Source organism: Bactrocera tryoni, chromosome 1 (genome assembly GCF_016617805.1).
Source record: "Bactrocera tryoni isolate S06 chromosome 1, CSIRO_BtryS06_freeze2, whole genome shotgun sequence".
Taxonomy (NCBI): domain Eukaryota; kingdom Metazoa; phylum Arthropoda; class Insecta; order Diptera; family Tephritidae; genus Bactrocera; species Bactrocera tryoni.
The window spans coordinates 74,318,669-74,346,213 of record NC_052499.1 but is presented as its reverse complement, the minus strand read 5'-3'; the positions used below and the strand labels follow the sequence as shown (position 1 = coordinate 74,346,213).

At 40.3% G+C, this 27,545-nt stretch overlaps 1 protein-coding gene across 1 annotated transcript in view; it reads right to left on the bottom strand.

Moving 5' to 3' along the window:
* LOC120766869 (ankycorbin) overlaps positions 1-27,545 on the bottom strand; it is a 90,267-nt gene that overhangs the window by 10,521 nt on the left and 52,201 nt on the right. Inside the window, exons 2-6 of the mRNA XM_040092600.1 lie at positions 18,704-18,974; positions 18,220-18,535; positions 15,220-18,153; positions 927-1,206; positions 608-728 (exon numbers count right to left, since the gene is read on the bottom strand). Of these exons, the coding sequence (XP_039948534.1) occupies positions 608-728; positions 927-1,206; positions 15,220-18,153; positions 18,220-18,535; positions 18,704-18,974 (3,922 nt within the window). The remainder of the gene's footprint in view (positions 1-607; positions 729-926; positions 1,207-15,219; positions 18,154-18,219; positions 18,536-18,703; positions 18,975-27,545) is intronic.

Below are 27,545 nucleotides of genomic sequence, written 5' to 3'. Positions count from 1 at the left end.
TTTACGGATACTACTACTTTATATATTCTTCTATACTTCTCCTTTTTTCTGTTTTTATATTTTAGGTGCCATATGTCAATTCATATTCAAAATAATACGCTGATAGCACAACTCTTAATAAGTTCTGTGGTTAAACCATGCTAAAGGTCACACTATAAACGAGTGTGACCTCTAGCAGAGAAAAGCGTGTGAAGACTATGCAAATAATTCCCCTCAAATAATTTCGAGAAAAGCAAGTAAATTATTTATGTGTTCAAACAAGTATTGACAGCTTGTTATCAACAGCGAATATGCTATCAAATACATAAATATCTATGGAAGCGAAGTTTCACTTTACGCGCGGTTTATCGACCATCTGGCAACCCTTTAGTTTTAGATTAATAGCAGCATCTGCATACAAATTTGCGATTCGATTTTACAGCCAATAAAACCCTCAGCAAAGACCTCAGATACAACTGCAAATGGAAATAAACAAACGCACACAAACATACAATCACACATACATGCATACATACATACATATATTTATAAATGTGTATATGTACTTGCATGCATATATATTTGAATAAATGTATATATACTACGGACATTGAGGTAAAATACTCACTGTAAGCGGCGCACGGTATGCCAGTGTAGGCGTGGGCAGCGTGCAGGCAGCGGTGGGTCTTGGTGGTGCACTGCAGCGCCTTCTCGTAAGCGTTGTAGTCGGGACTCAAACGGCGTTCCGCCTAAAAGTATGCAAATAAAAATTTAATTTATTACATTTCGCACTCCACTTTTCGCGCCGCTTCGAGTGCTACGCATATAAAGCATGCATAATTTTCAATAACTTTCAGCCGGAAGCTCACTTTCAACACATGTCAATCATAATACGCACACAAACACATCTACTATACATTTATATGTATTTGCATGTAAATGCTTACCTCCTCGTAAACCTCGTTGATGTTCTGGAAATTATAGGTGCCCGGCTTCTGCAGTGCCTTCAGTGTCTCGTAGAGGAACAACTCGAAATTCTTGAATGTGTACTCGCTGAATGGATAGCGCCGCAAGCGCGTGCCCGTCTCACCACCCAGCGCGGCACATGATTTGTGGTAATCGTCAACGGCGCGCTTCACCAGCACGGCTTCGTTCAGTTTGGTGGAGCGTATTTGCAGGGACTTCAATTCCAGCAGGTGTTGGAAGATCTTGCGCTCCATGTAATACCTGCGATAGACAGCAAAACGAGAGGTGATAAAAGTGTGCAAGCGCAGGGCGAACAAACACCAACGCACACACACACAGTTAAATATGAACAAACGCTTAAAGCGAGGCATAAATAAGTAAATCAAAGAGCCACCAAGATACTGGCTAGCATTCAGGCAGCAGGCAGGATTTGTTGAACGCGATATATGTGTGTGCGTGTGTAAGTGTGAGTGAGGCAGGAGGGTGTTGAAAAAAATTCATAAAAGTGGCAAAGCAAATAGAGGCAATAGCGCGCTGCTGGCGCACTGCCGCTGTTGTTGCGCGATTGGACTCACCAAGGTGGTTGTTTTTGTTTTTATTGTTGTTGTCACTTTCTCTTTTTCGCATTTTATTCGACTAAGGCGAGTTGTATTGCATTTGACGTGCGAAAAGAGGGAGTATGGCTGATATATTGTTTACTTGCGCTTCAAAGGCACTTACTGCTGACAGCCAACTCTACAAAGGCTTAAGCCATAGTGGGTTTAAAGGAAATCACTATACAGCAGAGATTTTTAGGGAGTGGCTGGCACAGCATGCTAAACTCAAACGAATGACGAAGTGAACTGTCAATTTTCGACCGCAAGGCATCCAACGCGGCCCCCTCTCTTTGCACTGTTTTTCTCGGTACCACTCTCTTCATGACTCTGCTTTGTTAAACTCGCTCATTTGGCTTTAAAATGTTTGCGTCAATTCGTCAAATGCTAGAAAAAGAAGAAATTGTTGTCGAAAAGTAGCGTAAAGAGGCAGATCAGGCCTGCGGGCATGCGGTTTTATTGCGGTATCAGATGGTAAGCAGTTGAGAGCTTGTAAGAGTAAATATTGTGCCGTTAAAAATCGTGTTTTGGTGAATCAAAACTAATTTCGGAAAATATTTCAACAACAACAACTTCGGGAAAAAAGAGCACCAAAATGCTTCGCAAAAAAAATACTTTAAAAAACGTCTCCAATGCAAAGGAAACAACAGCATCGGATGAGAGACTCCCCTTTTGATAAGAAACATGGCAAAGGCATTAAGGATTACAATTTAAGAGTATCCACCTGGTCTCTTAATTCGGATGATTGATGTCCTCATAAGAGTAAAGTCTGTCATCACCGCCGTCCAAGGAATGCGATAGACGGGACAAGGACTGAGGTAAGTAGGTCCTTGTGGCATTTACTACAGAAGCCAAAAAGAAGCGCAAATTTGGTGTGGGATTCGTGGTTGAAGGAAGACTCTGTCGACGAGCCCTGGCATTCACCCCGGTGGATGAACGTCTAGCCACGGAAGAGAAAAATTATGTAAATAAAGGTGTCTTCTATGAGCGTTTGAATCGCATCTATGAAAGCTGTCCCCGCCACGATGTCAAATTCGTGCTTGGCGACTTTAACGCCAGGTATCTTTGGCACAACGGTCGAGTAAAATCAGCCTCAATGATGAAAGATCCCTGAATGGGTTGATGCTGATCGACTTCGTCGAAGCCCGAAATATGGTTATCTGTAGTACTAGATTCTAGCACAGAAAAAATCAGCAAGCTACCTGGCTGCCTCCGGACCAAAGACCAACCAATCCGATTGATCATATTCGACTTGCACTCCTTCTCTCAGAGAGCACTCATCAGCAACTCGGTATTAGAAAACTGTGGGACGGTCATTTCAAGATCCTTCCGGACAGCTGCAAACGAAGTCATTGGAAAAGGCAAAGAACAGCTAATACGATGACGATTATCATGTCTGCCTACCTCGCAACGTTACAATCGACCACTCCAATAACATCAAAACGGCTAATTAGCATAAATATGTGAAGTTCACGTGCGGGATGGGATAGATACCAGTTGAAGAGAGAACCGAGACGCATTTGCCGACAGACAAAGAGAAAGGCAGAAATACGTGAGTATGAAGAGCTTGATAAGCTGGCCAACAGGGGAAATGCTCGAAAACTCTACGAATAGATGCGGTGTGCAACAGAAGATGACCAGACCGGAGCACATTCTTGTAGAACCCCCAGAGATGATCTGATTCCCAAAATATACTAAAATTATGGAGGGAACACTTCCCTGCCTGCTGACCGAGCTATTCAAATACGGTGGCGAAAAACCAATAATGAACATACATCAGCTCAAATTTTGCCATGGAGAGGCTCTGCAGCCACTATGGCTGATTAAGCTAGCAACTGTCAATCTCAGCACGTCCATATGATTACTGTGGGATGTACAGTACGTACATATACGACCAGCAGAGTGGAAAGTAAATTTATTCACCTAAGCTTTCTTTTTTCAAGACTTCCGCGAAATCTCGGTACACAAATCCGTTTAACGCTCCGTCCATTTGCGCCACAAAATAGCATATTTCGTTGCGCGATGTACATTTGCCTGCAATTCCAGTGGCGCTGCGCATGCATTTGTGCAAACTCACTTAGAAAAATGACGACTATTAAGAGCTCGTCACTCCAACCACACTTCCCGAGCAGAAAGAGACGTCCAAATTGGTCAAAGTGAGCAAAAGTGAAAAACCCGTTACTTTGCTTAGTTGACGCCGTTGGCGTCACGCTGCTACTGTTTCTAGCATCGTTGTTCTTTAGCGGGTTCTTGAGTTGGTTGCTTTCACCATTTTCGTATATTTTCGCTTGAATTTCTTTCGCCATTGTTTACGCGGCATTTGTTGCAAGGTGCACAGCAACACGTTGTACTTGTCAAATTTGTGTCACTAAGTGGAAGTGTCGCAGCGTTGCACGTCGCCAACACAGCCGCATAGCTGCACAGCGCACTCGCACAGCCGCGGGCATGTCAATGGAGACAAAAAACTCAAATCTGCTATTCACCGTTAGAGGGCAAAACACACAGTGGGAAGGGTAAGGAAATAAATGAAAATGCTTCGAAATATTTATGCCAAGGCCAACACAGAGGCGCACAGAAAAAGTTAGCAACAACAATATAAAAAACAATCGACTAGTTGACGAATGAAATTCACAGCAATCCAAGCAAAAGTGAAGAGTGAAAACTGTTGATCCTTGCGAGTGGCTAAATAGTAAATGCTCGCCAAAGGGGGGCGACAGCACAACGCACGCCGCTAGGGCTGATGAATAGCTAGCACGACGAAACCGAAAATTTGCAACAAAAACTAGCAATGCGACAAAAACGCTGCGCCGCAGCCGCATTCTTTTATGACTTAACCGCCGCTGAGCACGCCATGGCAACGAACGGCATTCGCACGCCCACACAATTCGGCTCGATAAGCGCTTTCGCTTGGCAGGTAAAGTTGCCGTTGGGAAATCGTTAAAAGCACTTAAAAGGCCATTCGTACGAAGATAAAGGTGAAGTGGGTATTTAAGATTACAGTTGGTGAATACCGCCCCGCCACCGTCGCCATTTGACCCCTGCGAATAAAGGCTGAACTGCGCAAACAAGACAGGTTAGTAGGAAAAGTTAAAAATCTACGCCGATTTGTTGCTGTTTTTGGGGCACGCTGCAGTGTCATAGGGTCAGCGGTAATTGCTGAGTAAGCCATGCGATATCAGTTTGGGGACCCGATTTTTGCCTCTTCAGCATTTGCGTACTCAAAAATTCGTTTTTCCGCGGCTTGTTGCCACTCGTTGGCAATTCTGAATCCCGCAATTGACGGCTTATTGCCGATGGAGTGTTTATATTTTCTTTCGATTATTTTCTTGAATTGCGTAATGTGTATTTCCTAGTATTTTGCTGCGGCTTATGTGGCATCAAATGGCATTGAATCGGTTGCACGTTTCAATTTGGCTTTCTGGCAACGAAATTATTAATTCTGACTTTTCATGGAAAGCGCAAGAAGTATGCGCTGATTTCTTCGAATTTGCAATATAAAATAAGAAGTAATTCATCTTCATCAACCAGTTGACGAGTTTTCAGCAGAAGTGCTCCAAATTGATTCTGAACTTATTTTGAAATTGCTTTCTGACATTGCAGCGGGTATCTCTCTTGGCTGACAATTCTTGAAGTGGTTAATTTCACTGACACAAACCAATAACGTCGTAAGAGTCAAGCTAAGGCAAAAAATCGTATAAGTTAATAAAATTAGCTGCTTCCTATTAAAATTGCAGTTTAGATACGGCAGAAAAGATTAAATTGCAGCAAGAGAGAAAGCTATAAAATAAAATGCAGAGAGACAAGAGAAACGGAATGAGAAAAAGAGAGGGAGGGAAAAAATGAAGGAAATAGAGTTAAGAGAGAACTAGAAAGAGAGCGAGACAGAGTTCGCAGGCTATAACTTGAAAACATTAGCAACAGTTCTTTCTGAAACAGAAAATATTTAACTACAGAGCGGCCTTAAGTTGCTATGAGAGAGAAAGAGGAAGGTAGAGATAAGAGAGAAACATAGTTTCCAAAGGATCCGAAAATGTTCAGTCCCATTCTATATTCACACCATACGAGTACTAACGCTTGAGATAACCCTTATATATATAGTATGATTTAGAATGTGGAAGGCTGCAAATTTGCTTAAATTACTTATCGCTAATCAATTTGCGGCATCATGTGATAAATTGTCTGTATGGCCTCCCATCATGCCATACGTCCGTCCTTGAAACGGATAGATAGAAAGGAATTAAGAGAGAGAGAGAGAGAGAACGGGGCGAGTTTGTAGTCCTTAATTTGATTTTACAAAAGAAACCGATCCTCCTGAGGCGACCATATTTGATCACAGATCAGCCTGGTGGGACAACGCCATAAGCTTTCTGATCCCACTGGACATAACAATTTTTCTTAGTATGATTACAGACTATACGAACGCTTAGGATTACTCTGACATATGTATATGTTTTAAAATGTGGAAGGCAGCAATTTTCTTAAATTCTCATGCGTCCAACGGATGACTTTAAACGTAACTTCATGAGTTTGGCAGGCATATCTATTAGATTGATATATGAACCCGCTATCACATCTCACAGATAGCTTGATTGATTTAAATTTCTGAGCGCAGTTTTATAATGAACAAAATGGGTTCAATAACAATTAATTATCGATTTTATTTAAAAGACAACAGGCAATTAAAGTACAAGAAGTGTAAGGTTAGGAAACCACTTTCAAAAACGCGAACGCTATCGCAGATAAACTGTAAAATATGCCATATCTTCTCTTTGCTGATGCCCTGCTTTGACATGTGTTCAAACAATACTGAGCCAAGCAAGCACAAACAGATGCTTGTTTAGCAAATAATACTTTTTTATTAGATCATATAGCGTAACGCCGTCGCATGTTTACTATGTAAGACTCAGATTACTAGAGACATTATCTATGGGAAAAATAATGGATCTATATTTACTAGATATTATATACAATATATGTTTTAATTAACAACCCGTAACCCGAAAATATAGATTTCAAGTTATGGAACAAATTTACACCATATAAGACCCAGTAGACTTGATACCAAAAATCGATGTAAATAATGGCAACCTCAACCCCATTTTAGTGGATTGTAGTTAAGTAGGTTAGTAGTTGTCCGAGCATTCCCTCGGTTTTGTAGTAATGTTCCGAATCTGCTCTTCGTATAACTTATCTAATATCAAAATCCTGCTTTGTCTCAAGCTTTCCCAGTGTAGAGTTTTCTTTTTTAAACGGCACTTTTGTAACAGTTAACGAATTTGCATAAAAGGGGAGATATTCCCAAAGAACAGTACAGCCATTAGTAAAATCTCGGTGGAACAGCAGTGCCTCAGGATCTGGACTACAGCAAACCCGAACGAGGATAAGACTTTCTCTCTATAGTTCTCTAAGAACTACATTTCTAAAGAGGCTGCAAATATGTCGAACTTGTATTTTCTTTGAGCTTTTGCTCTTTTTTTAATAAATAAATAATCTGAGGACGATCAAAGGCAAACCTTTCGGCATTCTTAATCTATGAAATTAAAAAATTGTTCTGCCTTGGTATATACTCTCATGCTTCTCTTCAATAAGTGTTCGTCTTCTGGTAATTTTATTTCAGATTGGAAATTGAAACTTATTACCACCATCCTTAAAGGTGGCAGAAAGGATATTGTTTCAAATTATAGACCTAATTCTAAACTCCCTACCATTTCCAAGATTGTTGAGTGTTCTGTTAAAAATAAGTTTTTCTTTGCTGTTAAGTGAATCATTAACGTCAATCAGCACGGGCTTTTCTCTGGTCGCTCTATTGTGCCAAATTTAGCGGTTTTTAGTGATTATTGCATGTCTGCCTTCTCCGCTGGATTTCAAATAGATTGTGGTTACACAGATTTTTCTAAAGCCTTTGATAAAGTTTCACACAATATTCTAACTCTCTTTAGGCCTTCACTCTGTCTTCTTGTAGTGGATCAAGTCATTTTAGCACAATAGATATTGTGTTGTTATTGCCCTTTCAATAACCAAGTCAATTATATCACTTCTAAATAATTTTCAGTGATTGGCTTAGTCCGTCGAAGTGCTTCGAAACTTTCCGACTCCTATACGATAAAATTATTGTACAGATGTTTTCTTCGTTCTACCTTGGAGTATGCTGTGTTCATCTGGAGACTATAGTACCTATCGTCAATTATTTGAATTGAACGCGTTCAAAAGATTTGTCTTAAATTTTCCCTTCGCTCCTTAAAATTTGTTGACCGCGTGCCGTCGTATACGTTTCGTTCTTTGCTGATACATATACATACGTTAAATCACTTGAAAATCGACGGTCCGTTTCCCTTTCATATGTTTTCAGTGTAATTAATGGAGGTATTGACTGTCCTTATTTGTTAGAAAAAATTTATTTCAATAAAACTCAGCTTTGCCTAAGATCTATGTATTTCCCAATTTTATTGTAAAAAGGAAAAAACATATTCAAAATCTAAATGGGTTCCACATATCTAATCAGCTTCGAGCTTGATTCAAATCGAATAAGATTTGTCAACACAACAATAACAATGAGAAGTGATGTACCATACCAGCAACCCTTATTCTACATAATATCATCTCTTAAAGTTTAATATAAAAGCGGAAAAAGGTTCATTTTGATCTGTGCGCCAATTCACTTTATGGACTTCCAAAGTAAGTAACGGTAGTTTAGAAGTATCAGTGCAACTTCAGCAACTAAGCTTTAATTACGCGCTCATTACTTTGATACTGGCGAGTGGAAGGATGATATGTACGAGCAAAGAACAGCGGGGGGTAGCACAGGCTTACACACACACACACACACACAACAATAACAGTGTGCGCAAATGAAAACATTTTGTTGCAAGTGTACTGTTATAATTTGTTGAATGTAATTAAATTAATACGCTTACTTAGACATCAAAAACAACGGAAAATAGTGTAAATAAACGCTTCATATTCAGAGCTGTTGATTCGCTTTTTAGACGCTTAATGCGAGAGCGGCAGAGCGCGACAGCGGGAGGGCGAGCGCACATTGCTCTTAAAGACGGATATTTGCGTGGGACAAACGAAGTGCGGCGACAAGATGCGGGCGTGCGGTTGAACGCAACCAATTCGGTTAACGCCGCGACTAATAAGGCAGGAGGCGGCCAAAGGGTGGGGTGGCGTGTGGTGAAGATGCGATGCGACAAGTTTAAAGTATTTTACGGGAATTAAAAGTTTACTGTGAGAACGAAGACCTGCGGCTGGGGCTGCGTTTAATTTAGATCCGTGCGTTGGCAGCCAGCAACAAGAACAACACGCACACAGTCAACAACAACAGCTGTTTAATCGGCAAAGTGGCGATAAACACAAAACACGAAGTGAGCGGCGCTAATAACAACAAACCGACACACACATACAAGCACGCGCTTGCAACAGCTCCACAGAGAGTGGGCGGCAGAATATGGTGGTTAGGGCGGCGCGACGGGTTAGAGCGACATCTTAGCAAAACTAAATCCTTGTTAATGCCGCTTACATTTGGCATTAGCGCGAATGCAAATAATGAGCAACAATGACAATGACAACAACAGCAATAGCAACAACAACTACAGCCGGTGTCACGAGGCTGAAGGTGGCACCAGCAATACGTTTGTATATTTTACAATTACAAGCACAAAGCGGTAAATACACACTTATTCATATATAAACAAGTGACTTGCGGCAGCGACATGCCAACAAACACTCACACTCATACGCACACGCGCACCCACGCTGGCATACTCTCTGCGGCGCTGTGGGGCACCCACTTCGCCGCTGACAACTAATAAGTGACTATTAGGCAAGTTTAAATTGTTGTTGTTGTAGCGTTTCCACGCAATCGCTGTCGGATTTGCTATTGTTCATTTGTTGATTTGTTGTTGTTGCACATTAGTTGTATTGTTTTTATTACAGCAACGGCAATTATACAAACAACACGCATTAAGCGGCGCATTGCAGATTTTATAATGTGCACATAACGGTTCTTTATCCTTTTGTCAACGCGAAACTTGCTGCAAATGAAGTGCAGAGATGTGTGCGTGGAGCCTCAGCTGTATACAGCTACTGGCATGGAATGTGACTGAAAATTAGCAGCAGTGATTCAGACGAAGCAGACTTAAGTGCATAAACAAATGAAAGCTAACTTGCTGATTACCATAAATAAGCAACAAAAAATAAAAATGTTATTAACAATTTTCTTTTTTTTCCACTGCTGGCATGAGCCGATGACATCGATATCATTGGCCATAACAACCGGTAATGAACGAGGGCAAGACGAAATATCTCCAGTCAGCAAACAAACAGTCGTCGCACCCACGACTTGGGCGCCACGTTACTGTTGACAGTCATAGCTTCGAAGTCGTAGGCAATTTTGTTATCTTGGAACCAGCATTAACACCAACAACAACGTCAGTCTCGAAATCCAACACAGAATAACTCTTGCCAACAGGTACTACTCCGGACTGAGTAGGCAATTTAGAAGGCCTCTCTCGCATGGACGATAACGACATCTGATGAGTCGACGTTACGAGTATTCGAGAGACATTTTTGCGAAAATGAATGGTTCTATGCGCATTGTCAGCAGCGAATTCCGCAGTCATTGACATAGTTCATTGAGTTATGAGACAGCGCCTACGGTGGTTAGATCATGGCATCCAAATGGACGAAAATGCTCCAGCTCTGAGAGTATTCGAATCAGTGCCTGCCGGAAGACCTCCACTCTGTTGGAAAGACCAGGTGGAGAAAGACCTGGCTACACTTGGAATTTCCAATTGGTGCCAAACAGCGGCTACGAAAAATGGCTACTTCGCTGTGGTAAACCCGGAGTACAGCTTCTTTCGGGAAGCTAAGCTTTCACTCCGACAGCAAATTCGCAATACCCTCGCAGAATTTGGAAACTGTGCGCTCCAAGTAAGTCAACGAGTATCTGTCCTGACAAGAAATAGCATCAATACACTGCGGAATCGCAGGCAGTTAGCATGAAGAGGAACCCTTACCGCGCTCACATTGGTTCTGCATCAATTGACATCGCGTACGCAGCCGTTGGTCGACGATCCGTTTGACCTACAGCAGAACGCTGAAGATCTACTGAACTACTTGTTCTTGACATAGTTCACCTTACTGCAATCGTAGGGGTTCCTAGGACACATTTGGATATAAACATTCATATGATAATGAAAAAAACGTTGTCAAAATTTTATATAGGAAGTTGAGGTGGAAGTAACAAAGTACTTTCTTCTTTACTGTCCAGCTTTTGGTAGACTGCGGTTAGAACATCTCTGCAATCATGCCTTGATCGAATCACGGGTCATAGCAGAAACTTACACAGCCTTAACAAATTGATGTTTAAGTTATCGATTGTAAGCTTCTTCTTGGCAAAATTATATGGTCTTTGAACAATGAAACTGCCAGAAATTAAGTCTGCTATAGGCAGAAGGAGAAATGGAATCGAAAGTTTGTAGTCTTGGAAGATGAAACAGAGGTCTCTGCAAGATGAAGTTTAGTACTCACCTAATCTGAACTATGAAAAAATATACCTACTTAAGAATCATTCGTTTTCGTCGGGTGCTTTAAGGTGACGGAGAAATTCTAAATTCTTAGATACAATCTTCGAATCTGCCGAGTTGCTTTATAATTAATCTAAGTAACACTTAGTTTAGCAGGATATGCAATTTGTTGAACACTACGCAATTTAGCTGATAAGGAATTAACCGAGAAAAGAATTTTTTGTGGGAACAATATTTTTAGTATAAATCGGTATCGACCGACATTTCGACTGCCCTATCTTAAACTATACTCCCACAAAAAATGTTAAGTGATTAAATTACATTTAATCACTTCACTTATCCAGACCGTTCTCACTGCCGTTGGACAGACGATAAATCAGTTATTTTTGCCATTCAAGGATTCACATCGCTTAATATTTATTAAAATAAATCATTGTTACATAGTATTTTCTTATAAAAACCGTCCTCTTTTAAATATTTTCCAAATAATGGAATAACGGATGCATTTTTTTTATTTTGAAAGTCGATTTTCAGGTGAATTCAGATTCATTGCGATTAATTCATCTGTTTGTTTACATTTTTTTCTCTTGTAGTGTCTAAATCAACTGCGATAATGTAATAGATTTCCAATGTTAGCAAGTAGATGGTGCTAAATCAGTGTCGCACAGAGAGTTTTCGCGTAGATTAGTTTCAAATTACCTCGGAGATGAGGTTAAGAATTGTAATTTTTGTATGACGATATCTTGTTAAATTTATAAGATTAGTAGGATAAACTACCCAACAGCCGAATTCGTGTGATTAAGTGTCAGTCTGAACATGGTATTGGAGCAGATATTCGAGATTATTTCAGTCGAATTAAAAAACTTGATAAATCATTCAGGTTATTTTGTATGGTGTAGAACTAAGTACATTTCTAAACTCTTACCGCTACAAATTACTGCAAAACTAGACCAAACTGTTATCTAAGCTTCACCGAAGCTGTTACTTTACGCCTCATATAGCATTGAACAGGCTTCGAACAAGAATGGGAAAAACATCAAATAGTTGCAGTCAACTATTGAAAATCAATATGGTTCTGAAGACCTTAGATAAGCCGGCTGGAGCTTTATAACCGAATGGGAGTAGAGTGATTAGCTCTAAAAGTTTTCAATACGGTATAAGATGTAATAGCGGAGATAGAGAGTAAACCAGATCCACTCTTCCACAAGCAACAATGGCCTCTTTTTACTAGTATAAGTTTAAGTATATTTCAAGCATGAAATCTGCTCAATGATTAACATAACGCTAAGTTCTTTAAGGAGTTCGCTGTATTGTCATACATTTTTGAACTCAGCTCTGTGATAAGATCGCGAAGCAGTAATCGTCAAGCCAATTAACGATACAGTTTTAACAAACATTGAAATTAGATAAATGATATCATTAGAACTGTGAACTAATGTGATACAAAATTAATTGAATTTATAAAATCATCAAAAATATGTTAAAGTATTAAAACACCAAAAATACTTAGAAAGCCCCCTTTAGAGTAAGTATATTTTAAAAATACTGCTTTTTCCTCACACTAAAGTCGTTTCTGTAAATTATTTAACTTTCCAAAGCATTGCCTTGCAAATTAACATCTAAAATGTACCCTCTTGTTATGCTTACCAAAAAATGTTGGTAGCACTGAAATTCAGGCCGCAAGAGCCCACCATAAAATCGCATCAAAAATGCCATGAATGCCACTTTGATTGCAAGGGAACCACATTAAAAGGTACTTAAATTCTCACCTTCGAGCCAACAACATCAGCAGCCAAAGACACTTAAACAGGTGAAGTCAATTGGGTAAGTGCACAGTAGGGTGGTCCATACAAATGCGATAAACTTTAATTTTTCAGTTTTTTTTGAGAGGCAGGGACTGCAAACGGAAAAAGATTTAAAATATTTCACTTACTATATCGAATGGAACTGGTTATGGAGCATCGCTCTGGAGTACAAATAGCGTTTTCGTCCCCTACGATATATAAGCACGTTTTGATCTCATTTTTAAAACCGATATAACTTAAGTGATTCTAATCGGTACCACCACATATGTGATAACTTAAACCGAAAACTAGGGCCGCACACCACCTTTCTCTAAGATCTCAACTACAAGGAGCGTTCCAAAGTAAACAGGACTTAAAAAAAACAGAACAAATGGTTTACTCGGCAAAATCAATTTATTTTATTCAAGTTAGTGTCCCTCTGCTTCAATAAAGCTTTTTGCACGGTCCAAAAAAAACGAGTGTTTTAGCTCGTTGACCGGTATGGCCGCCAGTATGGCGGTGCAAGCCTTTTGAATGACCTCTACGTCTGCATAACGCTTTCGTTTCATGGGCAAATACATTTGTTCGAAAAGAAAGAAGTCGTACGGTGCCATATCAGGTGAATACAGGGGGTGGTTAATGGTTAAAATGGGATTTTTGGTCAAAGAATCGCACGGAGCGACTTTTGGTCAAATAATCGGTCACAAACGTCGATCGAATGTTGGATTCAGAGCAATTTTTGGTCGTCAGTCAATTTGTGCGAAACAAACCGTACACACACCTTTCGAAGGTCCAAATGTTCGGTCAAAATGCGATAAATCGATGTTTTGGAGATATTCTATTCCATTTCCATGAATTTCAATGATGATTTCGGCTGATTTATGTCTTCACGACCACTTTGAAACATTGAAACCACTCGTGCGCTCTGCTACGAGATAAGCAATCATCGCCATAGACTTGTTTCATCAATTAAAACGTTTCGGTAAAAGTTTTACCAATTTTAAACAAAATTTAATGTTGGCTCTTTGTTCGAAGCTCATTTTCGCAGCGATAACACAAACATACTAACACTTAAAATGTCATGAAATTCTCACTGGAAAAGCGATAAAGATAGCAGACATATAGATGGCGCCACCAGGGGGCGCTAAATTGAAAAAGTCCTGTTCTAGGTTCTAGCAACACAAATTATTAATGGAAGAAGGTTAAACCTCCTGCTCTTCAACAGATAAAAATAATGAGAAGAAACAGTTAAGTAAACTATAGATCAAAGACTTGAAGTCCAGTCTTATACACGTTTGTACCTTTGCCTATGATATTACCAACATTTTCAATACTTTTGAACCCCCTTAATATATGTAAAAATGTAGGTATATAATGCAAAGTCTTTTCGTTCACTCTCCAGCAGACGATGAACTCCGGTAAATAGAAATTGACAATCAAAAATGAAAAATGACGGCGAGTCATTTAATTTTAACTAAATTTATTTTAATCCTGGCGGACGGACAGGCATACAAGCTCTCACAGGTAGGCTGATTCAGTTCAGCGGCCGAGTAGCCCTGTTCTCCAATGTATGTTAGTGTAGGCAGATATTTATAGACGGCGTCTCGGCCGGTCATTGTAGCCGGAAGCACAATACAAGCACAAACGTGCAGCCAGAAAGACTATTTAACAATGTAACGGTACATAATTATGTATGTGGTGCGCGAGTGCACAGTGCCTCTGTGGACAGGAGCCACTCTGAAATTCAGCGTAAATCTTCTAAACAGTAATAAAACGGGCAGAAGGTCCTTCAAATGATGTTAGAAAGGCAAGAAGATGCAAACTTGATTATAAATAACCCCGCACACACACACACACACACATGCAGACGCACGCACAGAGGCGCATATAAATATGCATCAGCAATTACGGCAAGCATCTGCTGGCGTGGCGCACCTGGACTATGTTGATTGAAAAACTCACAGACGGGTTTACACGTGTATACCGCTGGCAGCAGCGAGTGGCCGGAACGCGTGGAAGGAGTGGAATTTTATGCAAATACAAACACCACCGAGACGCGAGGGTGGCGAGAATTTACGTCAGCTCATAAATTAAGCAAATGTAACGAAAGTTACTACCGCTGCCGCAGGCACCACGCACCAGAAGGCACTGTGAACACTCAATTACTGGACGCTGTTGCGCTTCTGGCGTGCGCGCCTTTGATGGACCCACAGAGCTGGTCGTCATGAGTCGCCGAAAATGAAGACATTCTTGGAATCACTCCATTCGGTGCAAATAAAATTTTTATAGCTACCAACAACAACTGAAAAATAACCAAAAAATAACCACCAAAGCAACAACAACCACTAAGTCAAAGAAAAATGTGTTTACCTTCTGATGTTGCGTTGTATGGAGCGCGTTACCGCTGTCATATCAGTGGCACCGCGATCGCCCGGCTTGCGGCCCTCCACACGACCGCTGCGCGAGCGACCATCGAGTGTGGCATGGGTATGACGTCGCGGCACATGTGCCGTGTATATGTTGCGTGGTGTTGGTATTTTACTCTTTGAAGCACGTGGACTTGGTTCGAAACCGGAATCGTGATCTTTGCTGGATTGGGCAGCTTGCGCATAACTTCCCGTCTGCTCGTCATCTCCGTCGGTAATATCTGTCTTGTTTTTCCAATTGCTACGCGTTTTTGGGCCGCTTCGCACACGCTTCTTTAGACGACGTTTACGTCCGTTCGAGTAATCGTAGACGCCGAGAACGGCGCTGTTGGGCAATGCACCCTCTGCGTTTCCCACGCCGTGACGATTGAGCACACCTGCTGCATTCTGCTTAAGTTCCTCGTTATCGTAATCCTCATCAATGTGATCTTCATCTTGTTCATAATCGCCGGCAGCAGCTTCTCTATGTTCGTCGTCCATGGAGCTTGCTTCCGTCTCTGGGTATGGCTTACCTAAGCGCATTTGTGGTTCGGAAACAATTTTGAAGACCTGCGAGTCGCTGAGTTCGAGCTCTTCATGGTGTCTGCCACTTTCACCGCCGGAATCATCACTTTTCAAAATTTGGAAGCTTGATTTGCGCACGACTTCTTCGGTGCCCTCATCTTCGGCTGAATCAGACGGCAATAAGGTGAACGAACGCCGTGGTTCTAATTCACGCGTCGGTTTTTGTGCTTCAATTTGCGGCGATTGCTTATCGGAAGTATTGCTAGACGGAAGTGTAGTTGGTTCTGGTGCAGGTTTTTCTTCGGAAGTAAGCGCAGCAGCTGGTTCGGTTTTGGAAGTTTCTGCCACTTCAGCTGAGTCATTGGTTTGAAGTGGCGCTGCTTCTGTTGCAGTAGCATCGGGTGCATCTGCAGTTTCCGATGATTTGATTTCTTCGACTTTGGACGGTGGTTCATCAGCTTGAGTTGGCGTGGTGGTCGCAGCAGCTGAAGTAGGAGGTTCTTCAGCTGTTCCTGCTGGTATGGGACTTGGCAATGGTGTTGGTATTGGCGTTGCTGGAGTTTCTGTTAGATTAGGTACAATTTTTGTGGCTTCTTCAGGTTGTGCAGTAGCTGGTGCTTCAGTTTTTACAACAGGTGTTTCCACTGTATCCGTCATTTGCTCTGTTAACTTTTTATCTTCCACATCAATCGGCTCTCCATTCTGCTCTTCTATCTCCTTACTATTATCACCCTTCTTTGCATCACTTTCAAGCGCCAGCGCAGCTATTTTCATTACCTGATCAACTTCTTTCCTCATCTCATCTGCCAGCGTAGTCATATCTTCCGACTCATTGTTAACCTCCTCAGCTGGAACCTTTTCTGCAAACTCTGTCTGCGGCTGCGCCATAGACACAGAATCTGCTTCCTGATGCACATCTACTTGTGTAGTTACTAACTCAGCTGCTGGTTTACCATCTTCATCGGTCAACTCCATTGATTGTGTTTCAGCTTGCTGCGTTGACTTTATAAATGTTGCTTCCTTTGCTGTGATGCCCGCCATATTTGCTGCCAAACGTGTAGTAGCCGATTGTGGACGACTGCCTTTTTCTTTAGCCGCTTCTTTACTTTCACTCGGCTGTGTTGCTGAATCCGCCTTCATGTCTGGCGCTTTTTCCTCGCGTTCACGTACCACTTCAATCTCTCTTACTTTACTTTTCTCCGGGGAAGACTCTTTTTCACTGTCACGTTCTCGTCCATCGCGCTCTTTCGAACGACGTGATGATATAGACTTCCTTCGTATAACACGTTGCTTCTGCCGCTTATGATAGCAACAATTCTCACAAGAATCTTCGTCGTCTTCATTGTCCTCATCGGCTCTATCCTCCCATTCGCTTGAGCTCGCATAACGCTCTCGTGACTTTCGACGCCTTATCTCAATATTACTTTTAGATCGACAAATATCAACTTCCCCGTCGTCATGATGGTGACAATCTTTCGGCTCACCACAACTGCTGGTGCGTCGTCGACTTTGCCGCCGTCGACTATGTTGATGACGTCGACAGGTGTGGGCAAACTTTTGTTCTCTGCGATAGGTTCGCTCGTGGCAGCTGCAGTTGCTATCGCCCTCGCCACCAGCACCTTCCGAGTCCGAATGTTTCAGGTAGACAACATATTTTTTGGAGTTTTGTAAATCATGCAGCTCTTCTTTCTCCACATATCGCAACGGACGCACCATATCGCTGCTGACCTCGTTAAATGGATTCGCCCTTCGTGCTGCCAAGCGCAACTTACTGGCTGGCAAACCGCCATGCGACTGCAGAAATTTGGCAGTTGCGCGATGTCCCTTTTGCAAGGCGCAGTCGAGCGGTGTGAAAACCATACCTTTGCTACTGCGATATATGGCATTGATATCACCGCCATAGTCCAGCAGCATTTTACACACATCGGTGTAATCATTATTCGCGGCAATATGTAGGAGACTGCGTCCGTCATTGCTTGTGGTATTAACCTGCTTGGGTCGCTGTTCCAACAACCACTCCACGAGCTCACGTCTGCCCGATGAGCTCGCCTCATGCACCGGCAAGTCGCCTTTAGCATTGCGCAACCACAAATTAGCGCCGCGTTCCTTCAGCAGTTTAACCGTTTCGAATTGGCCCTTCGCACAGCCACAGTGCGCCGGTGTGCGTCCCTTGCGGTCTTGCCGATTCGGATCGGCATCTAAATCGAGCAGACGTGCGGTGGCATCTGCATGTCCCAATGTTACGGCGTAATGCAGGGCCGTGCAGCCGTTCGAATCAATCAGGTCCGTTGGCGCGCCACAAAGACTTATCAGCGTGTCAAGACACTCGGTGTGCCCACGTGAGGCCGCACAATGCAGCGCCGTCAAGCCATCTCTAAAAAATTGCAAGCACAAAATTAGTTTAAGAACTTTCAAAAAAGAAAACTGTGTGACAACGTACTTATCTGCGCTTTCCACACGTGCACCAGCCTTCACCAGAGCAATGACAGCCTTCGCGGAACCCGCGGAAGCGGCCCACAACAGCGGCTGACGTCCATCTTTGTCCTGTACGTCAACACTGGAATGCGGGTGTGAAAGCAGAATGCCGAGTATCTCCAACGCCAGCTTAGTGGCATTAGCCTGACCCACTTTGTTGTCAACACTGGCGCCACACATCTGCGCCGCGTAATGTAGTGGCGTGCCACCGTTCAAATCGGGAATCGCAATATTCGCACCAGCCGCCAGCACCGAACGCAAAGCCTCCACTTCACCGCAAACTGTAACGAAACAATGGTTTATCGCCTTTGTAGTCGCATGTGTGTGTGCGTGTGTGTCGGTGCGTGTGCTTTCGATTGTGGCTTCACACATGCAGTCTACACACTGTGTATTGGTGTGAAATGTCGTTGTCAGTCCATTGACATTTGCCATTAGAGCTGGCTACTTACCCGTCGCCCAATGCACCACAGAGTGGCCCTCGTTATCGACCGCATTCACGTCGGCTTTATTCGCCAGCAGCAAATTGACCATCGCCAAGTTGCCCTGAATAACAGCCAAGTGAAGCGGCGTAAAGCCATCCTCGTCGGCAGACTCCAGCAACTCTGGAGCTGCGACGGCGATGCTGGCAGCCGCCACGAGTTCACGTGTCTGCGCGTTCTGCGCGGCACAATAGTGTAGTGCGTTTTTGTTGCGACTGTCACGTTGACGTATGCGTTCCGGCTACAATAGCGTAGCAATGTATCAGGCATCCAAGTGTGGCAGTTGGTTTATAGAGGCAATCAAGTGTGAACGCAGCCATTTAATAGTTGAAAGGCCAGGTCATGAAAGAGAACAAAAAAAATTATAAAACAATTGTTAGTTAATGACATACACATATGGTTTGTAGGTTATAGAATAGTGCTTGAGTAATATGGGACATATGTACTTTTAAAATTGGTTTTTTTACAGAATATTAACTTAATAGAGTTTGGATGACTCCTCCCACCATTTAACACTGCACTTCCTTATTTTTTGACAAGTTTCTTCTAGAATTCGTAATTATCGTCATTAATTTATTCCACAGCTATCCCTTTCAAAGATTGTTAAATTTAGATTAGAATTTCGATTTTTTAAGTCAGAAGTAGGAAATACTAATAATGTATTTTTCAATCAAATTATCCGACCGAATTCAGAATAATCTTATTATTGAGTTCTTCCAACGATAAATCTATGGAAGGAACTCTGCATCGTATTCAGTCCAGAAAAATGCATAGATAGGTATGTTTAAAGGCGCAGGTTCAGCAATGGTGGAAATGGCGATGCCGAGAAGAAAGATTTCTCATTGTGTGCCTAACAAACTGACTTTAACTGTCAAATCTTCAGTACATAATCGATAAATCCAAGAAAAACACTGAAGTTGGAAGACTTAATTGTAATGGAAGGCTCAAAACAAGTGCACGCCCCAGACTAAAAGTTAAGTTCCTCGGGGTAAAGGAACACCCCAAAATATGCCGTGTCGTTATCGCCACGTAGTTGAAAGAAGCTGGCGTTACAGATATACTGAGAAATGTTGACTATATTCCAAAGAGTATATTCATTGTGATAATGAATTTTAGTATTCTGTAATTTTAAGCGCTGATTCCAAATTGAATTTATTTCGATATAATGGTTGTCGATTTATATGGCATAAGGAAGAAGTCTAAACGCTGACTGGTAAAATATAAATACTGTCAAGCAAATGCTTTCGGTAACCATATTTCCATCGAAGGAATAATGAAAAGAATGGACTACTTGGCCATATTAAAAACTAATTTGAATCCGTCTCAACTTACTGAAATCTTGAGCGTATTCACGAATGACTCTCATAGGTATCTCCGGTACACTTAAAACCATTTTAAACATAGCGGTCCGAACAAGGGCACATTGAAATTTTCTTCTCCTTCACCTACATCACTGAAAAGTTGAATCACTGCGTCTCAGATGCCACTCCTAGCGGCTTCTTCTCTGCTCACATACGAGAGATATATGAACGGAGAGAAGTCGCTGAAGAAAAAACACAGTGAGCGTTTTCACGGATGGACCGAAGCTAAGAAGGAAGCTTGGAGTAGAGGTCTACCTCAATCTTAGCTTTAGGCTACCGAACCACTGTAGTGCTTTCAAACAGATGTGTTTACTTTTAAGGTGGTGGTACACGTACTGCTGCGAAGTACAGCTTCTTTCAGGGAGATAAGCATTCACTACGACAGCAGAGCGGCAATGCTAGCTTTGAGCTCACAAACCTTGTTGAGGAGTGTCTGTTCTCACTAGAAATAGCATCAAGGTACTTAGACATCAGACTCCTTTGGTTGCCTGGTCACAATGGAGTCGGTGGCCACATCGGGACATCAGGATTGGACCAAGCTGGATCTCCATCGGCGTATTGCGCTCTAATACTGGGTGAGTTTAAAACATCTATGCCCTATCTGTTCCATTGTCTAGCCTTTGCACGACTGATGCTGAAACATTTCGGTAGTCTTAACTTAGGCAAATCAGAAGGCATAAATGAAATTAGCATTAACCACCTCAATAAATTTGTGATAAGCTCAAAGCGCTTTGTCGATTTGTAAGGTATTATAATCCAGTATATTGGAGTTCCACAACGGACCGGCATTCTAAGCTGTCCAAGTAAGATCCGTGTTGGAATCGATTTTATAACCTAGCGTACTGCTTTGATCAAGATAACGAAGCATTCCGATTTAGCCGTTAAGTGGTTACATTTTTATTACTTTATCAAATTCTACAATATCTCCAAACTATATGTAGTGAGTTGTTTTCAAGTTGATCCGGGTAATAGTTTCGGAGAAACAGGCTTGAGAACTTGTGCGCTCGAGGCAATTCGCCGTCTTTAAACGCATTTCTCTCGAAACTGTGTTTTTGAAGTCGGTTGGCAAGAGTTCTCCGTAACTACTTACCCTGTCTTCATGAAATTTTACACAGGTCTTGGAGATACGATTCTCAAAAACCTTAACCAAGGACTTTTTTCATATTACAGCCATTTTTGAAAAAAATTGCGATATTTTCACTGAAATTTAATTTTTTTTTGTACAAATGTCAGCCAAATAACCATATTTCAGTTTTTTTTCCTTCGTCCAAGTTCTAAGTTAAGGTTTTAACTAAAAGGCAATCTTTTTCACTTTAGATGATTCTGTAAGAAGTTATCTTGCCAACGCGGGCGCATCTTTTTTTCGAGAGATCACCGGAAATGGCGTTGCAATGGGCGAGTTTGAAATATTTTTTTCCAAAAATGTCAGAATTTCTTTGCTAATAGTTTGTTTGTAACAATAAAAAATTCTAGTAAAATAATTATTTTTTATATGAAAAAAAATTGTTGAAAAAAGTCCCAAGTAACCCCTTAGGGAATGGTTGTAGTACAATCTAAACAAAGTGCAGCCGCATGCTCCCAATAGTCCAGACCGTAATGCCAGTGAACGACTGTGGCCAGTAAAGTTTAACAGCAAAAATGAGGTTAAGGTCGCTCTACAGAAAATGTAGACAAAGATGACAAATAATTACATTTTTTAAAGAGTGTTTTGGTTGAATTTTTAAACCTTTCGGAGAAATCTGCACTTTTTAAAACAAATTTCAAATACATTTTGAAACCTAACAAAATGGCCTTTTTCTCACTTAAAGTATAACAAAGCTTAAAATTTTAAAGAAATATGCATAAAAAAGAAACCACATAAATACAAAAATTATTTGTTTTTGTTGTATACAATATTGTAAGTTTAGATAAAATTGAATGATTTACGATGCGCGAGTAAATTATACATACGAACTCACAGTGCATTACCTGTGCCATTAAAAAACAACAAAATAAATAGTAGTGCACTGTACTAACGGCAAATCTCTGATTACAAATTTACTCGCTAAATGATAAGCTTAATAGTCGCGGTTTTTGTTACATAATATATTGTTAAATATCTTTTTTTATTTAATTTTTTTTTTGTAGCACAACTTTTTGTCAAATTTGTTTTGTTAGTGTAAGGTTTTTTCAAATCGAATATAATCAGCGTAATGAATTTCATAAAAATTTGTATATATATACACATATATGTATATATAATATATATACTATATACTATATATATAAATACGTTGAAATTAAGACCAATTATGTGCGTAAATGCGCAGAAAGCTGTTAAAAAATATTATTTTTTTTTGTGCAAAAAAGTTAACTACTATTTATATATAACCCATTAGTAAACACTTTAAATTTTATCCACATTTTAGTAAGCAAAAATTTCTTTTCCACATTTCACTCGTAAATTTGTTAATGAAAGATAAACTGATGTTTCGCATTTATTAATTTTTTTGTTGTTGTTTTATGTTTAATTATGTGTTTACCGCAAACTGAAACCTGACAAATACACAGTCGTGTTCATAATTAATAATTATTTAAATCACTGCACACCGAAAGCATTCGAATATCGCAAAACATGTTAAAATTGTAAAATCCCGACGGCCATTCGAATTCTCTAATTGGAATCTAATGTTTCAGAATGATGACAGCAACTGCTTATTAAATTTTTAAAAGCAAATTATACTTTACATTAATCAGCAATTTCAATATGTTTTCAAAAATTAATTCATCAAATATTTTCAAAAGATGAAATAATGAATTATTGCAGTCATAAATTTGCGCAAAGGCGTAGTTGGGCTTGAGCAATCGAGGGGAGATATGTTTAAGAAATCAAATTTGTCTCGAAAATTTATTTTCTGTTATTTCAATTTTGCTAAGTTGGTAGAACTGTTCTTAATCACTATCCCAAATATGAGCGCGATCTGTTGACCATTTTCTTTACAAAATCTGTTTAAGTCGGTACAGCTCAGTAGTGCGTTGCGATTGTTACAATATTGGACAAAGAATTTGTCTCAAATTTCGTATTTCTAGGTAAATTTCGGTAACGGAATCGTTGCGAATGTTGGAAAAGTCTCACTGTGATTTATTTTTAACAACAACACAAGCCTACGAGTGGTACGAAGCTTTTAAAGACGGTCAAGAGATCGTTGAAAACATGCCTTCGACCTCTTCAACTAATTAAAATACTAAAAAAGTGAAGGATGTGGTAGTTAGAGAGATGACGTTCTAATAATTTTGGTGCATATTTTGGGTATGAGTTGCAACAAAAATCACGCCAAAGCCACTCAAAAATCAAGGTGATGCTGAAGGCCATCCTAAAAGGGCTTGTGAAAAGTGTTTCGAGGACTGGCAAAATCGTTGACATACATAAGTGTATTTATCTGATGAGGATTACTTTGAAATTTCCGTATACTTTTTGGTATATGTGAACAGTTTTCGATGCGTCAAGCGTTACTCTCTAGCGAATCGAACAAACTATACCAGATACTCGAACAAAAGGGCAGCACTTATGATGCAACGCTGCGCTAACAGAACTTAAAGGTGATAAGATTCTTTATTAGTTTAGAAATGTATTGTTTATTTTACATGAACATTTTCTACAAGAGAACAAAGAGAGCATAGACATAGCGAATCGAAGATAGCTTTGGTATATTTGAGATGTTGCCTCTTAATTGTGAGCTGATAACATTTCCTTTCATACCTAGAACAGAGTGTATTAATTTTGCCACGATATCTGTTATCATCCAAGCCCTGTTAAATATATATATAAACGACCAATGTGCCGAGTTGAGTCAATTAGACCATGTCTGTCTGTCCGTCTTGTCGTTCGTCAGTCTGTATATTCCCGAACTAGTTATTCTAGCATAGACACACTTGTGTTGAGTCTGTTTCTGTAAGAAATGTTGAGCAGCTATACTCTTTAAAGACTTTTAAAAGTCAAAAAATTAATTCAGGCTGAGTTTAAAGCAATTTGCCATCGCATCAACGCTTTTAGAGTTTTTAAAGATTTGTTAAAATTTTTATTTAATTTTATTTTGTCAAAGAAGTGCTTCGATTCACAGCGTTAAGGAATTTCACAGTTGGGAGTGCAGAGGAGTAGACTTCGGGTAATTCGAGAATGCTCCTTTGAGAGTTTACCTGCCAGCTGATGATTAAATTAAATTTATTGAATGTAAACATTTAACTACGCATGTGTTGGTATGTGTGCGTGTGTGTGCGTTTGAAATATAATTCCCGCAAAAATGAAATACCATTACCGATATTGGACATAATTAAAAGGAAGTTTGTGTTGGCGTTCCTGTGTCGTAGATAAATAAACGCTTTTTAATTAAATAATTATGAAATATTTTTGCATGTGAAGTAATTGTCTTTGCGCGCGAATATGTGTGTATGTGTGTATGAAATGCGTGCGAGTAATTAATAGGTTTATCAGTAATGCCGCACGGTGGCCGTGTTACACAGGCCGCATATTGCGCTCTTTTATCAGCTGTGGAACGGTAATTAATTCATTTTAACAAATCCAGCATGTGAAAAAAACGAAAACAAAAACAAGTAAGGAAGGGCTAAGTTCGGGTGTCACCGAACATTTTATACTCTCGCATGATAAAGTGATAATCGAGATTTCATTATACGTCATTTACATATTTTTCAAATACCGTATTTTTGTAAAGTTTTATTCCGCTATCATCATTGGTTCCTAATGTACTATATATTATACAGAGAAGGCATCAGATGGAATTCAAAATAGCGTTATATTGGAAGAAGGCGTGGTTGTGAACCGATTTCACCCATATTTCGTACATGTCATCAGGGTGTTAAGAAAATATTATATACCGAATTTCATTGAAATAGGTCGAGTAGTTCCTGAGATATGGTTTTTGGTCCATAAGTGGGCGAGGCCACGCCCATTTTCAATTTTTAAAAAAAGCCTGGGTGCAGCTTTCTTCTGCAATTTCTTCCGTGAAATTTAGTGTTTCTGACGTTTTTTGTTAGTCCGTTAACGCACTTTTAGTGATTTTCAACATAACCTTTATATGGGAGGTGGGCATGGTTATTATCCGATTTCTTCCATTTTTGAACTGTATATGGAAATGCCTAAAGGAAACGACTCTATAGAGTTTGGTTGACATAGCTATAGCAGTTTCCGAGATATGTACAAAAAACTTAGTAGGGGGCGGGGCCACGCCCACTTTTCCAAAAAATTACGTCCAAATATGCCCCTCCCTAATGCGAACCCTTGTGCCAAATTTCGCTTTAATATCTTTATTTATGGCTTAGTTATGACACTTTACAGGTTTTTGGTTTCCGCCATTTTGTGGGCGTGGCAGTTGGCCGATTTTGCCCATCTTCGAACTTAACCTTCTTATGGAGCCAAGGAATACGTGTACCAAGTTTCAGCATGATATCTCAATTTTTACTCAAGTTACAGCTTGCACGGACGGACGGACAGACGGACGGACAGACAGACGGACAGACGGACGGACGGACAGACAGACATCCGGATTTCGACTCTACTCGTCACCCTGATCACTTTGGTATATATAACCCTATATCTGACTCTTTTAGTTTTAGGACTTACAAACAACCGTTATGTGAACAAAACTATAATACTCTCGTTAGCAACATTGTTGCGAGAGTATAACAATAACAAGTACAACAATAGCTGCATTTATATAAGGATGATTATACAACAATTTAAGCGCTTGAACAAGCCGGCCTTCAAGCGCACTCGCGCATTTAACGGGTGTTCTGTGGTAATTTTGATGTACTACATTTTTAGAATCTGACTTTTTTACGACTTAAGATTGTACTCAGAAGGATCGTTTCTTGCACAAACTTTCGTTTAATTCTTGATCAAAAATATCTACATTGAAGACAAGAGATCAGATGCACAAGGTTTGTTGTTGGAAACTACTATACAGTTCCGATGTCTAGATAGTGTATTACCAAGAGAAAAATTGCCGTTACCTAGTTGTAAAAGTTTAACCACTCGTTTTCCAATTAATGTTAATAATATTCTCGAATACCTACGTTCGAAGCATCGGTAGGAGACAAAGTAGAACTCTTCTGTTTGACTAACCCACCTAATAGAGGTCAAGAAACAGTTGAAAACTAGGCGAGCTAGCTGGGATCCAAATGTGTCATGCTGTTAACTGTAATGTAATTCCTGTCTCGGCATAACAAGTTTTCGAGAGAAAGGTTCTGTGGACGATTTATAGTCCTTTGCGCATTGAGAACGGAGAATACCGCAGTCGATGGAACGATGAGCTTTACCAGATATGCGACGACAGCGGCTACCCTGAATAGGTCATGTCGCCCGATGAAAGTACTCCAGCTCTGAGAGCATTCGAAGCAGTACCCATCTGTGGAAGCAGAGGAAGAGGAAGAGCTCCACTCCGTTGGAAAGACTAGTTGGAGAAGAACCGGCCTGCATTAGGAGTTTCCGATTGGCGCCAAACAGTGAAAACAAAGAAAGAAAGAACGACTGGTGCGCTGTTGTACACTCGGCCATGAGGTCGTAAGCGGTGTCTACGCCAATAAAAGAGAAGAAAAAGATCACTTTCTGGACAATGTGACATAAAATCTAACCTACCATACTTTAAGTTAGAAGAAGCATGGGGTCACTGAACGATCACTGTACATGGATAAAGTTAAGGTAAAAGAAGATCAAAAGTGTGTCCGAACCTCACCACCGTTTAGAAGCTGATGATGGTTTTTAAGTGTATTTACGTGGGCTTAGACTCCCTGATATTTCAAGAAATGACTTCGAAGCTCAATTTGTACATTTTCTATGAATTTTAGTACATACTTTTAAGCCCTGAACAATAATATTAAGTTTGTCACTAAGTATGTAACAGCCAGAATAAAGTTCGGAGACCCTATGAAATACATATGAGTTGATTAAGCTGTCAATTTTTGAGATATCGATATAAAATTTTGGGCAGGCTCTTGCTTTTTCTCACAGCTGAATATTTTTCAGAACCGCCGATATCGGACTATTATAACATATAGCTGCCATACAAACTGTACGATCGAAATCAAATGCTCGTATGGGATACTCTTTTATTTGTCAAGGTTTCTTCATAAAATTTAGCAGGTATTGTTAATCAAGGCTCTGTAGGTTAATTTCCAAACATATTATTCAGATTGGAGCACTATTTCGTATAGCTGCCATATAAACTGACCGATCGAAATCAAATTTTTGTATGAAAGCTTTTTCATTTAACGAGATATCGTCACGAAGATCGGTACAATCTCCAAAGAAATTGTTCAGATCAAATCATTATAGCATATAACTGACTTATAAACTGACCGATCAAATTTAAGCTTTTATATGAAATCGTTTGTATTTGCTGAGATATTTTCTCGATATTCGGCACAATATATTTTACAGAGCAACGGTACAATCCCCA